General features: G+C 44.8%; 1 protein-coding gene across 1 annotated transcript in view; it reads right to left on the minus strand.

The window, feature by feature from the left end:
* The window catches only part of igsf11 (immunoglobulin superfamily member 11), a 171,368-nt gene that overhangs the window by 46,286 nt on the left and 108,291 nt on the right, over positions 1–16,791 (minus strand). The window contains exons 2-3 of the mRNA XM_078408685.1: positions 16,520–16,683; positions 403–610 (exon numbers count right to left, since the gene is read on the minus strand). Of these exons, the coding sequence (XP_078264811.1) occupies positions 403–610; positions 16,520–16,683 (372 nt within the window). The remainder of the gene's footprint in view (positions 1–402; positions 611–16,519; positions 16,684–16,791) is intronic.

Here is a 16,791-nt window from a genome sequence, read left to right on the forward strand (position 1 = left end):
GTTGAGGGAAGTGGGACAGTGGCAAAATGTTATTAAACAAATTGTGAAAATACTTTCGTTTAGTTTGGAGATACAGTGCGGAAATGGGTCCTCTGTCTCACCAAGTCCACTCTGACCAGTGATTCCCGCACGCTGGCACTATCCTACACACTGGGAACAATTTACAATTTTTGCCAAAACGAATTAACCTACAAACCTGCACGTCTTTGGAGTGTGGGAGGAAACGGGAGATCCCGGAGAAAACGCACACCGTCACAGGAAGAACGTACAAACTCTGTAAAGACAGCACTCGTAGTCAGGATCAAACCCGGGTCTCTGGCACTGCGAGGCAGCAACTCTAACGCTGCGCCACCATGAAGCTCTAACGGTCATGATATAAAATGGCGGAAGGATAAATAATACCTAAAACGGAGAGTCCAAGTACACCGATGTTCCTCTCCCCTCGGTCAGGCGGATTGTTCACCAAACACTGGTATGTCCCCGTGTCCGATAGCTGACTGTTATTAATGAAGATGGAGGCACTCGTGCTGGGCATGGTGACAACAAATCCCACACGGGAATTAAACAGGCTGGCCCCACTGATAACCTGGCCTCCCTGGTACAAAATCACCTGCGACAGAGAAAAGCAAGAAAATAAACCATTCAATCCATTTCAAGTCCGGATCAATTTTTTTAAAAGTTTCCATCCAATTGCATGCATTTACTAAAATTTCGTTTTATCACAAAGTACAAATTCAAACACATGGAAATCATAATGTTCACATAAAACGGCACTGATTTCTGCAACACAATGGCTCTCATCACGTTTAGTCCATAGGTAGATGTGCATCAGAGGGTGGTGGGGAGATGGAAGGAGCTGACATTAATATGTAGAGGTGCGTACAATTACAATGTTTAAAAGACATTTAAACGGATACAAGGCTAGGATAGGTTTAGAGGGATAATGGCCAAATGGTACTAGCCCAAATGGAACATCTTGGCCAGCATGTTGAGTTGAGCTGAAGGACCTGTTTCCATACTGTTTAACTATGACTCAGATGTATTTTATTTGAGATTAATCTAGTTTAAAGATACAGCTTGGAAACAGCACTGCGGCCCACTGAGTCCGCGGCGTCAAACGATCACCCATACACTACTTCTATTCCTCACACACACTAAGGAATTTGTCTGCACAAACTCCATACAGACAGCACCTGTAGTTAGAATCAAACCCGGGTCTTTGGTGCTACAAGGCAGCAACTCTTCTGTAGATCAAACCAGTCATTCTCATTCTCTGAACACAGATCCTCTTTGTCCTCCAAGTTTACTTGTCCCAAGTGCCTAATCATTCCTTTTGGGATCATTAAACATCTCCACTTCCATCACTTGCTCGGGAAGCAAGTTCCAGGTAACTACCTTCTGTTACGTAAAAGGTTCTTCTCACATTCCCCGGTATCTCTTGCCCAAAACTTTAAATCAGTTGCCTGTACCGTAAGCTGATGGAAAATGACTTTACTTTGTCTATCTTATTGAAACCTGTCAAAATCTGGAACACCTCTATCAAATCTCTACTCAGCCTCCTTTCCTCTACAAACACCCCCGGCTTCTCTGATCGACTTATGCTGCGGAGATTTTTGAATCCATGGAAAAATTCAGTTTGAAACCCAACTGTATTTCGCCGAAGAATTTGTTTCTAAATGGAGGAAAGTCTTGGCCCATTTAAGACACTCTTCATCATGAATGATGCCCAATCACTTATAGCTGACTGGAGCATTCTTACAGTGAGAAGCAATGGGTGTGTGCACATCACTGATATCACTTATCAAACACGCCAGACATTTCAGATTATTGAAGGCAGCCTGCACACATTTGAGGACAAGAACAAACTAATAGCTCAATGTATTATTGATATAGAAACAGTGTGACAGCAATTCAGTCGAACTAGACTTTACAAGATTGCTTCTTTAAAAATAAAAAAGTTTGTTAGATTCAAACAAGCTGTGTAAATCCTTCGACTGAAGATGATGGAAGCTCCACTTTCTCCTCAGTAGCTGTAACTCACCCACTGTCTGAAGAAAGGTTGCCGAGCCAAAACAATAACTGGTTTCTCTTTCCGCAGGTGCTGCTTGACTTGGATTGTTCCTCTACTATTTTCTGCTTTTGTTCCAGAAATATTGTGCTCAAATCTGGTTTTCCCCTCAAGTAAGGATGGATATACTTGTGAAAAAGGGGATACAATGATGGTTCACCATGTTAATTCCTGGAACGTGTGGAGGTGTTGTCCATGGTTTCAGTGAAAGGCAAGGCAGATATGAGCAGCTGAATACCCTAGTCCTACTATTACTATTTCTTATTTCCGAAACTGGTTTCACTCAGATTCGTTTCGAAGTCAATTTTTAATCTGCCATTGACTCTAAAGTAAACATGACCACACATTAAAATAGCTATTCAGTCATGAATGGTACCAAAAAATGATCAGAAAACCAAATGGAATGATACATTTGGAACACAAGAGACTGCAGATGCTGGAATCTTGAGCAAAACACAAAGTGCTACAGGACCTCAGCAGGTCAGGCAGCATTTGGAGAGGGAATGGACTGACTCCATTTTGGGTCGGGATCCTTTTCCATGATCTTGGTGAGACGCCTTGCCACACATGCATGAGCTCCAAAGAAAACCTACCCACTCTGCACAGTTTGCCTCGTAACACAAAGGAGATTGTGGGCTGTGCAGGGGAGAAATCTGGTGAATTATCATCTGTTAAAATCCGATTCATCTCTCCCCCATTGTAGGCCTTGGACTTTGTCTATGGGACTGATGCGCCACAATGTTGAGAACTATACTCTGCACTTTCCCCTTTGCTTTATCTATTGTTCTCGCGTTTAACTTGATTGTCTTTATCATATCATATCATATATATACAGCGGGGAAACAGGCCTTTTCGGCCCACCAAGTCCGCGCCGCCCAGTGATCCCCGCACATTAACACTACCCTACACACACTAGGGACAATTTTTTTTACATTTACCCAGTCAAATTGACCTACATATGTGTGGTATATTTGATCTGTTCGGATAGCATTCTAAATAAAGCTTTTCACTGTATCCTGGTGCACGTGACAATAATAAACCTAAAATTAATTTATTTGTATTTGTGGATTACCCAGATAATATCATCTTTTTCACAAATTTGTAAACTTTTAAGTGTGCAACAAAGGTATGTAGGTTAATTGGCTGGGTAAATGTAAAAATTGTCCCCAGTGGGTGTAGGATAGTGTTAATGTTACGGGGATCGCTGGGCGGCACGGACTTGGTGGGCCGAAAAGGCCTGTTTCCGGCTGTATATATATGATATGATATGATATGAAAGGCTAACAGTAGCTTTCACGACCTGTTTCCCCTTCAGTGTGGCCATTTAAACAATCTCTCAGCCAACTAATATATTCCTATTGTTGCCATGCTTTCAATGTCACACGCCACATAGAAATCTTACAATGAAGTAAATTTGCAGTACCACCATCATAGTCTGTGCATTTGAAAATATACTAAGGATGCACACAATGCATATCCTTGGATGAGAGTATCTCTGGTATTCCAAGAATAAAACATTTTCATGGTAGGTACCTGTTCAAGGAAAACCCCTCAAAAAGCAGGCACGTAGAAACATGGACTGAAGACAACTCTAATCAACAGTTCAAAAGCTCTTTTATCAGAAGAGTAATTTTAAAAGCTGCATATGATAGATTGTGGAGAAGGAATTTTGAACTCCTGCCCACTCCGGCGCACACAGTTGCAGCGGCTCGATGTCCTCCCGGTCAGTGCTCGTGTTTTTTGTGTATGTGTGTGTGTATGTGTGCGTGTTGTTTTGTGCCCTGTGTACTTACTGTCGGGCGAACAACGTCTACGGCCGGCAGGATCTTCTTAGGATTGGAGCCGGTCGCGAATGGGGGGTTACCGCCGAGTTTGTCCGCTCATACAAGATCCCGGCGGACATAGCGAGGAGCCCCGACTCTCCGTGGATCACCATCCCCGCGGGGAGGAGGCGAAGGCGGCGCAGAGAGAGAAGGCAAAAGCGAGGCGGCAGGGCCGGCGCTCTGGTCAGGCTACGGAGGCAGCCACTGAAACCACCGCTTCCCAGCCTGTTTCTAACGAACGCCAGATCCCTCGCTAACAAGATGGATGAACTTAGGCTGCAGACTGCAGCTAACAACGCCGTGAAGGACAGCTGTATCCTGCTGATCACGGAGACCTGGCTTCATTCTTTCATTCCGGACTCTGCTATCGAGCTAGCAGGCTACACAGCACAGCGTCATGACAGGACAAGAGACTCTGGTAAGAGCAGAGGTGGAGGGCTCTGTGTGTACGTGAACAACACCTGGTGTACAAACACAGTGATTGTAGACAGTCACTGCTCCCCGGACCTGGAGTATGTAACTGTTAAATGCAGGCCCATTTATCTCCCTAGAGAGTTTACTGTTGTCATGATAACTGCTGTGTACATACCACCGGATGCTAATGCTAACTCGGCTATCGGATATTTGTATGGTAGCACTAGCAGTCAACAGAGCATATATCCTGACGGTGTTCACATCATAGCAGGGGACTTTAACCACGCGGACTTGAAGAAAATGCTCCCCAAATTCTATCAGCATGTTAAATGTGCTACAAGAGGAGCTAACACACTGGACAAGGTCTACTCCAACATCAAGCTGGGCTACAGGGCTAGACAACTACCACACCTGGGTCAGTCGGACCATATGTCCCTGTTTTTAATTCCTGCATATGCCCCCCTCAGGAAAACCGCTCCTACCATCACAAAGACCATCACAACTTGGCCTGATGGTGCATCTCAGCAGCTGCAGGACTGCTTCGACAGGACCAACTGGGATGTGTTTGAACACCGGGACCTGGAGGTGTTCACAGACAGTGTACTATGTTACATTAAAAACTGCATGGACACTGTCACAGTGGACAAACGCATCCGGGTCTACCCCAACCAGAAGCCCTGGATGACCCGGGAGGTCCAGCGGCTGTTAAAAGAGAGGAACACTGCTTTTAGGTCTGGCGATAGGGCTTTATACAGCATGGCCCGAGCTAACCTGAAGAGAGGCATCAGAGAGGCCAAATTAGACTACAGGAGGAAGATAGAGGACCACCTGGACAGTAACAACAGCAGGCAGGTGTGGCAGGGGATCCAGTATCTAACCAACTATAAGACCAACCTTGGAGCTGCTGAAGGTGACGCCTCGTTGGCAGAGGAGCTGAACCTCTTCTTTGCTCGCTTTGAAGTGGAGCCACCCGAGACAGCCATATCACACCACATGGTCCACAGCAGCCTAACCCTCAAGATAGAGGAGCATGAGGTGAGGCGCACGCTGCGGGCCATCAATCCAAGGAAGGCTACTGGACCCGACGGCGTCTCTGGACGCGTGCTGAAGGACTGCGCTGACCAGCTGGCTGGAGTCTGTACGAGGATTTTCAACCAGTCTCTGGCCCAGTCCACTGTTCCATCCTGTCTGAAGTCCGCAATCATAGTCCCCTTGCCCAAAAAACCCCACATTTCCAGCCTCAACGACTACCGGCCAGTCGCACTCACACCAGTGGTGATGAAGTGTTTTGAAAAACTGGTCCGGGGTCATATCACATCACTCCTGCCCCGAAGCTTTGACCCCCACCAGTTTGCGTACAGAGCGAATAGATCCACAGAGGACGCTATAGCCACAGCCCTCCATGCTGCACTGTTCCACCTGGAGCAGCCGGGGAGCTACGTGCAGATGCTCTTTGTGGACTACAGCTCTGCCTTTAATACCATCCTTCCCCATAAACTGGTGGACAAACTGGGGGACTTGGGACTTCCACACTCCACCTGCATGTGGATAAATAGCTTCCTGTCAGCTCGCAGCCAGAGAGTCAGAGTGGGCCATCACACATCCACGGCCCTTAGCCTCAGTACCGGCTCTCCACAGGGCTGCGTGCTGAGCCCCCTGCTCTACACCATCTATACACATGACTGCACCCCCGCCCACCACAGCAACACCATTGTCAAATTTGCGGATGACACTACGGTGGTGGGACTCATCACCGGGGGGGACGAGTACGCCTACCGGGATGAGGCGGAGCAGCTGACAGTGTGGTGTGGAGAAAATAACCTGCTCCTCAACACCTTAAAGACAAAGGAAATAATAATAGACTTCAGAAAGAATAAAACGGACATGGTACCATTAACTATCAGAGGGGACTGTGTGGAGAGGGTGGCGGATTTCCGCTTCCTGGGAATCCATATTGAGGAGGACCTGACGTGGAGCGTGAACACCTCTGCGCTGCTGAAAAAGGTCCAGCAGAGACTGCACTTCCTGAGGGTGCTCAGGAAGAATAACATCACTCAGAGACTGCTGTTGTCCTTTTATCGGTGCTACATTGAGAGCATCCTAACATACTGTGTATGCGTATGGTACACCAGCTGCACAGCGGCTCAGAGGAAAGCGCTCCAGAGGGCCATTGACAACGCCCAGAGGATTGTCGGCTGCCCTCTACTTACCTTGGAGGACTTACACAGTTCCCGCTGCATCAAAAAATCCCAGAGTATTATAAAGGACATTTCCCACCCCGGACACTCCCTGTTTGAACTGTTACCGTCAGGCAGACGGTACAGATCTACAAGGACAAGGACAAACAGACTTAAAAATAGTTTTTACCCCACTGCTATAAAGGCACTAAATGTAGCCGCCAAGGAACGCAGGGGCGATACATAATAAGAGACTGTGAAATCGACAGAAGGATGTAGGGTTGGGTGTTTATGCGTGCTATTTTCATGATATTTATTTTAGTTGTTTATCTTTTTTAAAATATTTTACCTTGTATGTATCGTTAGCTTTTAGAAATGTTTGAATGGTGCACTGACTGGCTGACATTTTACAATTTCGTTGTACATGGCTCATGTTACAATGACAATAAAGGAACTATTCTATTCTTCTATTCACACAAAGAAATGATCAAATTTTACTTATTATTTTTTCCTGCATTTACTGACTCATGGCACAGTGATAGAGTTGTTGCCTTACAGCGCCAGAGACCCGGGTACGATCCTGCTATTGGTGCTGTCTGTACGGAGTTTGTACGTTCTCCCCGTGACTGCGTGGGTTTACTCCGAGTGCTCCGCTTTCCTCCCACACTCCAAAGATGGACAGGTTTGTAGGTTAATTGGCATCAGTAAAACTTTCAATTGTTCCTTGCGTGTAGGATAGTGCTAGCGTGCGGGGAGATTGTTGGTCTGCATGGACTCGGTGAGCTGAAGGGGCTGTTTCCACACTGTATCTCTAAACTAAAGTAAAGACTTCTTCTCTGGCCCACACGTACACGATACACCAGAGATAAGCCACAGGAAGTGCAATTTCCCCACACTGTAGCCTTCTTCAAGGGGTGCAGGTGACGTTATTAAAATCACAGATGCACTGCAACAATTTCGACAGTCTTGGAGAGAAAACACATTTCTCAGAAAGCTGCCGGCTTCGTGCGAATCCCCATTTGTGGCCCAGGGCTTTCGAATATTCCATTCATGCAATGCTGTTTGAAGGCACGGCTCACAAGCAGTGTGCTATCTTCAGATCTCCTGGGAGTTGATGAGGTGGTGCACAAGGAAAGCGAGATCAGTGTTTTCTCAATCCCACACCGACAAGCGCCAGAGTTAGTTATAATGCCTTGGAGAGATTGAATTAATACTTTGTTGGTGACAGGACTAGTTAAGAAGAACATGGGGAAACTGACAGTGGAACTGCTGAGGTTTTGCTGTCCACAGAGGCAGCTTACGTCTTCTGCACAACTCAGGAGTGAGAATCTCAAGGAGCCCAGCAATAAAATCTAATTATCTGAGAATAATTACTTCTCTATGCTCGAAGTGACTGTGCTCAGTCACCCAGGCCAACGATAATGAAGACATTGACCACTCCAAAGGCATTGACAAAACTGCAACACAAAGGGCATCTGTGTAGGTTGAGTTTTTAAAAGACTTCACTGAATGCTCCGAGGAGAAATGAACAACTTTCTTTACATAACACAATGGTGACTTCTAGTCTCAAAATGGTGGAAGATCAGGTTAAAATTGGAAGCCGACTTTGTCTGTTTTTGCTCCACTGAATATATTTAGTTCGATTGCCAAATTAGGCATTACCTGCGCACATAAAAATAATTCAGCATGTTGTGTCCCTCTTGCTTTGAGAAACTTTTCTCAGAGTTGCACTCACTTGTGCAAGAATACCAAATAAATATTTGGCGTTGAGAATAATAAAAGTAACTGATTTTATCACAATTATGTCTTGATCATTTGTTTGCAATAAGCGGAATAAAACCAAGTGGCGAAGGAGTGGCTTGGCAGAGGTACCTGTAATAACTACGCTGAGCGGATGGGGCATAGGGCTGCTTTTGACAGCAGGCTATTAAACACTACAACCTCCAAATAACCTCTGAACTACATGGAGGCATAGGTTTTGCCTTTCGTGTGTGCGTGCACGATTTTGTGTGGGTGTGTGTGGTGTGTGTGATATGTCTGTATGTATATATATATATGTCTGTATATTTATTCATATATATACATACACACACATACTGTTTATCAACATGTTTGACAGTGGCACAGAATCAACGCACGAGTGAAGGGCTTGTGAAACACAGCCGCGAACATCTTACAGCTCACGAGTGCGCTTCAGCGAGTCGCCCCTGGGCTCAAGCGAGTATACGTCTTGCATCTGCTGCATGTCAGGGAATATTATTCCACTGCCAATAGCTTACAATGCTCTTTGAGAGCATAGAGAGAACTGTTACATAACCCTCCACCCCTAGTTTGTTCAAACATCTAAAACATTGCTTGAATATTCAACATTATATTGACCATGACCCTGGTAAGCAAATGTTCTTCAGTGTAAAGATTGTACTTCATTGACTGTGTCCACCTCAAAGTGATTGGGATTCAAGGCTGCATCAACAAGAGCTTCGGTTGCCATTGAAGTGTTTGTTCTTGTGACTATTAGCAAGGTTGCAGCTGCGTGAGCATGATATTTGTGCTAAAAACAAAGCGCTGGAGGGATTCAGAACTCAGCCGCTTAGGCATACCCATAGTTCATCTGTGGAGGGAATCGACAGGCAACGTTTCCAGTCGAGACCCTTGTTCAGACTGATGGGGGGGGGGGAAAGAAAAAGCTGGAAAAGGAAGATGGAGGAGTGGGGGAGTGGACCAAAGCCTGGCAAGTGATAGGTGGATACAGACGAGGGGAGGAGGTGATTGGCAGATAAGTGGAGTAAGTGACAAAGGTTAGAGATGAAAATAAAACAAAAAGTGTCAGATAAAGATGAGGAGGTGTGCAATGTAAAGACAATGGGTTGAAGGGAACTCTCCACTTTGCAGTCCGCTATGTTCCAAGGCCGCAACTTTCCATTGACGATAATGGTCAGTTGGGATAGTGTCGTTTTATGATAAGCAGCATATTGGAGTCGAGACTGCACAAGTCTTGGTTTCCAGCCAACAAAGGCAGCTATCTACTGACATAGCAGTGTAGAACGACCTTGGTCTGCAGACAGCCTGGGGTTGAGATATTTTAGGAGCACACGAGGCCTTCTGCCAAAGCCAGCGTTTGGGAGAGATTACTGCATTCCCAAACAGGGGCAGCACGGGTGGCAATGATAGAGTTGCTGCCTCACAGCACCAGAGACCCGGGTTCGATCTGGACTACAGGTGCTGTCTGCACAGAGTTTGTACGTTCTCCCTGTGACCATGTGGGTTTTCTCTGGGTGCTCCGGTTTCCTCCCACACTCCAAAGACGTACAGGTTTGTAGGTTAATTGGCTTCGGTAAAATTGTAAATTGTCCCTGGTGTGTAGGATAGTGCTCGTGTACGGGGTAATCACTGGTCAGTGCGGACTTGGTGAGCCGAAGGGCTTGTTTCCACACTGTATCGCTGCAGACTAAATCAGAACCATAGCTGTTCCAATATAAATTGTAGCTGGCAAGTAGCCAAATGATAAACACGGTACTGTCAAGAAAGCCCTTTGTAACTCAGAAACACGCAGAAAAAACAAATATAAGCATAAGCAAGAACATTAAACAAAAGCCTCAATGATCTATCTATCTATCTATCTATCTATCTATCTATCTATCTATCTATCTGTCTGTCTGTCTGTCTATCTATCTATCTGTCTGTCTGTCTGTCTGTCTGTCTGTCTGTCTGTCTGTCTGTCTGTCTGTCTGTCTGTCTGTCTGTCCGTCCGTCTATCTGTCTATCTATCTATCCATCTATCTACCTACCTACCTATCAATCAATCACTAAAACTCTCTGTCCGTGTGTATGTCTGTTTGTGCAAAGCATAACTTTTATGGCTCGCACAGCCAAAACGATACACCAGAGCGCCACCATTTTTGCACCACCTTACTCACCATTATCCTGGGCATAATATGTAACAACTCTCATTCAAATTGAACCTACATTTTTAAAGTTAGAGAGATTTTAAAGTTTAGCGTATGACGTCACAATGCTCCACGTTCCACTTCATTTGCTCCACACTCGCCAAAACAAGATGGCCGCAGCCTGCCGGCGCTCAGTCCTTCCCTCTCCCGGCCCCGGCCTCTCGCCCGGCCTCAGTCGTTCCCTCACCCGTCTACCCTCGCCTCTCACCTGGCCCCGCCTCGGCGGAGACTCGCACGTCGGCAGTTAGCGTTGAACGCACGGGCACTGGTAAGTGCTTTTCATAGCCAACGGCTCCACGGAGGGGAGTGGGCGTGGCAGCCGAGTGGGTGGAGAGGAGGGTGGGGGGAGTGGGGTGGGGGGAGGAGGGAGAGAGTGGGGGTGGGGGAGGGGGGAGGGGAGAGGAGGGGGTGGGGGCAGGGGGGAGGAGGGGGTGGGGGGAACGGTGGGGGTGGGGGGGAAGGGGGACAGTGGGGGGCAGGAGAGAGTGGGGGTAGGGAGGGGAAAGTGGGGGTGTGGAGGAGGGAGGGAGGTGGGGGTCAAGAGAGGGGTGAATAGGGCTCACTCAGTGACGACATCCTCTCCCCTTCCCTGTCCCCCTCTACGAGGAATGGGCCCACTTGTTAAAATAAAATTGAGAGATTTGTTCTCTTTCCCTCTTTCCTTGGCGTGCTTCAGTTTCCTCCCACATCCCAAAAATTGATCGATGGTCAGCATGGACTTAGTGGGCCGAAGGGCCTGTTTCCAAGATGTATCTCTAAACTATACTAAAATAAAAAAATGTTAAAAAAATATGGTGGTCAGGTGCTATTTGGGCAACTGGAAAATTGAGACGGTACATTGCTGACTTTCTTTGAACATTCTGAATTTATTTCTTTAAAAGACGTCATTTTGCCATTCAAGAAATGCAACCGGTGGCAATAAGAATCATAGATCACTTAGTTTAAAAATCTCTTGTTGGGGAGTTACTAAATACTAAAATGAAGTTTAGAGTAGATGAAAAATTGTTGCGTTTGAACAAAGGATTTGACAGGCTACACCGTATGACTTATTCTGGTTTTCTCCAAAAGGGTGATTAAAGAGGTGGGAAGGAGAATGTTTATGGATGTTATATGGACTTCCAGAAGGCATGTATTAAAGGCCTTTATAAGAGTCCATTAACTAAAGCTGAAGCTCATGGAATTGAAGGCAAATTATCGATTTTATGAAATGAGCAGAGCAGCAAGAGATCGAGGTGGAATAATTGTTGGCCATGACTGATAGTGTGCCGCAAGGAAGTGTTCTGGGATCTCGGCTATTTCTCCACATTTATCAGCAAAGGTGATGCTCATATCCAGGGCAATAAAAGCCAGTAATGTAATACAAAATAATAATGTAAAAATGAGGGAGGGGGGGGGGAGGGAGGGAGGAACTCAAAGTTAGATCAGTGAAGTAACCCAATAGGCAGAACTGTGGTAAATTGGCTTTGTACTTGCCAACATTAAAATCATCGACATTAGACAAGAAGCAGAAAGAAGAACATTTCTAATCGGATAAATGCAGAAAACAGTAGCAGTCAGTCGATAGAAACCTCGCGGTTCACACAAGTGGCATGGACCGTTTCAGAAATTAAGTTAATACAAGCTATTTGAATGCCACCTCTACATACCCGAGGAATAAAATGGAATTAGATCGATGCTGCCATTATTTAGGGAAATTAAACAACACTAAAGGGTGGCACAGTAGTCGAGTTGCTGCCTTACAACGCCCGAGACCTGGGTTCGATCCTGATTTTGGGTTCTGTCTGTATGGAGTTTGCACGTTCTCCCTGTAACCTCGTGGGTTTTCACCAGGTGCTCCGGTTTCCTCCAACATTCCAAAGACGTGCAGGTTTGTAGGTTAATTGGCTTCTGTAAATTGTCCCTCGGGTGTAGGATATTTTACGGGTGATCGCCGGTCGGTATGGACTCGGTGGGCCGAAGGTCCTGCTTCCATGCTGTATTGCTACATTAAACTGAATTCATAAGGGTTGCACGGCCCATGCTAACACTTGCGGAAAGTTCGACTGCTCTGTACTAATGAATGAATCCTTGCAACAAAGAAGGGAGAAAGTGGGACAACAAAATAGATTCCAGTCAATCATCAATCTGATTCGACTTGTTAAATTTGTGCGCAACTACTTTATCTGCAATTATAGTAGTGAAGGTAAATTTCTAAAGGTTTTTAATGCAAAATAAAAATAAATATGCCCATGACAGGTCACGCAGGGGAAAGGGGGAAGGAGCTCACTGAAAAGTAAAAGAAAATGCTCATCGTGTAAGAATACGTGAGAAAGGACACCTGGACAAAGCACAGTAGCTCAAGTTTACTGTGCAAGAAGAATTCAATCTTATTGTGGGTGGCATAGCAGTACAGTTGCTGCCTTACAGCACCAGAGACCCAGGTTCGATTCTGACTATAGGTGTTATCTGTACAGAATTTATACGTTCTCCTTGTGACCATCTGGGTGCTCCGGTTTCCTACCACACGCCAAAGAAGTGCAGGTTTGTGGGTTAATTGGCTTCGGTAAAGTTTGTAAATTGTCTCTAGTGTGTAGGATAGTCTAGAGTATGGGGATCGCTGGTCTGTGTGGACTCAGTGGGCCGAAGGACCTGTATCTATTAGGTAAGCTCAACTTAAAGATGCAAGCAATTTCTAAATAGAAGGGAATACAAAATAGCAAAGACCCCAAATAAGCTACACTAGAGAATAAACTGGTAATATGTCTTTCCAAACAAACAGATAGGATTAAGGAGGACATTCACACCCATTTTCTAATCCGGATGCCATTGAAACTTCTAAATTGTAATTAAAAGAATGATGATCTTCCTCACTAAATTCACCTCGTGCCATTGAATGTAATGGCCAGGTACACAAAGCTGTGGTGGCTGAAGGATCTGCACGAGCATTCTTTAAACTGAGACTTGTATCACGTAATTAAACATGGAATGGGCAGGCCAGATATTTTCAAGGTCGAAAGGAGCCCAAAGAAATAATGGTTTCTCGGGAAGAGAGAAAAGTACTTTAGAATCAGATTGTGTTCGCATGGGAGACACTGGATAAGAATTGGAACTTGTTTGCAGGACACACAGAACCATAAAAAAAGATCAGACAAGCAAGACACAATTTGTCCATCACAAGGTAGCATGGTCCAAACAAACATAGCCAGCCAGGACACAAAGTGCTGGAGTAACTCAGCACGTCAGGGAGCATTGGATCGTATCATATTTTGTCCTTCTTTATTAAATTCTTTTATCAACCCTAATGGATATCTGAAATGTTCTCAATCCTTTGACCTCCCACAAGTCTTCGCAATACTATAATCCTTTCCTTTCAATGAAAGACATAAAATGCTGGGGTAATTCATCCGGTCTCTGGAGAACATGGATAGGTGGCGTCTCCAGGCAGGACCCTTCTTCAGACTAACTGTGTGGAGGAGTGGGACAGGGGGAAGCGAACTGAGAGAGGGGAGGCAGAACAAAGCGTGACAGGTGACAGGTAGACACAGACGAGGGGATGGGTTGATAGACAGATGGCTGGAACAAAGGCCAGAGATTAAAACCAAAGGTGTAAGAAAAAATATTGAAGAGTTGCGAATAGTGAAGCCAGAGGAAGTAATGGAGGGAAAAGAGGAGGGTGAGAAGGGAAATAAGTGAGAGTCCAGGTGCAGCACAGGGAAGGGGCATCAAAGGGGTTTGTAGGGGTCACCTAAAATTAAAAAATTAAAAGTTCATACTGTTGGGTTGTAAGCTGCCCAAGCTGAATACTGTTCATATTATATAAAACAGTACAACACAGGATTGAGCCCTTCGGCCCACAATGTTTGTGCTGAACATGATGCCTGGTTAAACTGATCTCATCTGCCTGTGCATCATCGATATCTCTCTATGCCCTGCACTTCCACACGACTATCTAAAAGCCTCTTAAATGCCACCATTGTATCTGCCTCCATCACCACTCCTGGCAATGCGTTCCAGCCCCTCACCACTCTGTGTGTAAAAAAAACATGTCCTTCACCTCTCCATTAAACCTTCCCCTCACCTAATAGGCATGCCTTCTAGTATTGAACATTTCCGCCCTGCAAAAAAAGGTTCTCACTGTCTTCCCTATCTATGCCTCTCATAATTTTATATACTTCTATCAAGTCTCCCATCAACCTCTGATGTTCCAGAGAAGAAAAAAATGCAAGTCTATCCAACCTTTCCCTGTATCCGATACCCTCTAATCCAAGCAGCATTTTAGTCAACCTCATCTGCACCTTCGGCAAAATCTCGATATCTTTACTGCAATGGGGTGACCGGAACGGCACACAATATTTTAAATGCAACCTAAACAAAATCCCATGGAGCTTCATCATGGCAAATTCTTCCATTTTGAATTTACATAGCAATTTCTGGGGCTTTGAAGAACATGGGAATGGTAGAATGCATTGCTTGTTCCGAGTCCCTTGTGAACATTAATATTCAGCAATATAGATGACATTGATGTTGAATGGTGATGACAAGCGATTCCCAGTCCAGTACCTGCACTTTTGGTCATTTGATAAAAAGTACGATGAATGTTGTGCGCTATTAGAATAAATCTGAATAATGAAAATTTGCAAGCAAAGTACATCATTGTAAGCCAAAGTGTAAGCCAAAATCTTACCTGGTCAAGTGCAACAGATAAATTGAAATTCTAAATGAGGCAAAACCAGGATCAATGAAGAGAAACAACCCAAATGACTCAATGTTCCACGCTTCAATCATGAATAAACTTCAAATTTCTCTATTGGCTATAAAATCCCTGGGAATGCTTGAAGGTCAAGAGAATCTACGTTACTAAAACTCTGTTTGTTTGTGCATCATATGGTTTGGGGCTTGACACAACCAAAACGGTACACGATAGCGCGACAATTTTACACTCACCTTACTCACCATTCCCCCGTGGACTGAATAAACCCAATTTTGTTACTTTTTAAAAACAATTTACCTAATCAACTTTAATAAATGCGCTCCCCCCAGAGTTTGCAAGTGTGACCTTGAGCTTCCAGTCAAGTATAATCTTTCATTCTCCATCCTTTTTCCTCCGATTTCCAAATTTTACACTGCTCTTGAATCTCACAACGTACTTAAAGAACATTTACTTACAACTCCCAACACACAAAGCTACTTTTTCAGCATTGCACAACCGAAAAAAAAAGATACACACAAAATGCTGGAGTAACTCAGCGGGTCAGGCAGTAATCTCTGGAGAACATGGATAGGTGACGTTTCAGGTCAGGACATTTCTTCAGACAGTTAGCAAGAAGGAGTAGGGAAAAATAACTGGGAGATAAGAGAGGGCCGGATTCGACTGCGGACAAATCTCAGTTAGCAACAAATGACCTGATGGACGGCTGGTAGGGAAGCAAAGAGATCAATACATTTTGTTTTTAAAGTCTGTAACAGTAGATCTCATTGAATATCCTGAAACTCACTTGGGAGATGCTGCCATTTTGTGAAGGACCTTGTGCGTCTTTCAGTTCTGATGTTGTTCATGTTATGAGGCTCACCAGAGGAGCTGCTCTAGTCAAATGAGGCAGACTATCCCACTCTGAATGTAGCATAGTTGCCATTAAGGCAGTTTCTAGATATCACTTCTACCAATAATATCAGTCTGAAGAAGGGTCTCGACCCGAAACGTCACCCATTCCTTCTCTCCCGAGATGCTGCCTGACCTGCTGAGTTACTCCAGCATTTTGTGAATAAATCGATTTGTACCAGCATCTGCAGTTATTTTCTTATACTTCTACCAATAACCTCCCCAGCCTCAAGGATGTACCACACACATTGGCATAATGTATAGAAAGGAACTGCAGATGCTTGTTTATATCAAAGATAAACAAAGAGTAACTTAGTGGGTCAGGCAACATCTCTGGAGAAAAAGCATGGGTGACGTTTCAGATCAGAACTGACGGGTCCTGACCCAAAATGTCACCTATCCTTTTTCACCACTGTGCCTATCACAGGTAGGCTTAAACTGATTTTAGACACAGCAGGCATAAGCAAACATATCAGTTTATAAATGGAATATATATATTTTTTTAAACCAACCTGTTCTGGCTGATTGGTGTTGGAGAGAGGTATCACAGTCCAGATGATGTTCAGTTGATTCAAAGCCGCACTTGTTGTGAAGGTACATGTTAGTACAGCTGTTTGACCTCTGGCAACCGTTACACTTGCACTACCCACAGTAACTTCTAACAACTCCACCCAACCTGCCAAGGAAAAGTTAATGTTACACCAATGTAGTACAACCATCGCATACTATTAATCACGTTAAAATACATTGTTTTCATTATGCACTCGTCATAAACTGTTCACAG

This window comes from Rhinoraja longicauda, chromosome 12 (assembly GCF_053455715.1).
Source record: "Rhinoraja longicauda isolate Sanriku21f chromosome 12, sRhiLon1.1, whole genome shotgun sequence".
Taxonomy (NCBI): domain Eukaryota; kingdom Metazoa; phylum Chordata; class Chondrichthyes; order Rajiformes; family Arhynchobatidae; genus Rhinoraja; species Rhinoraja longicauda.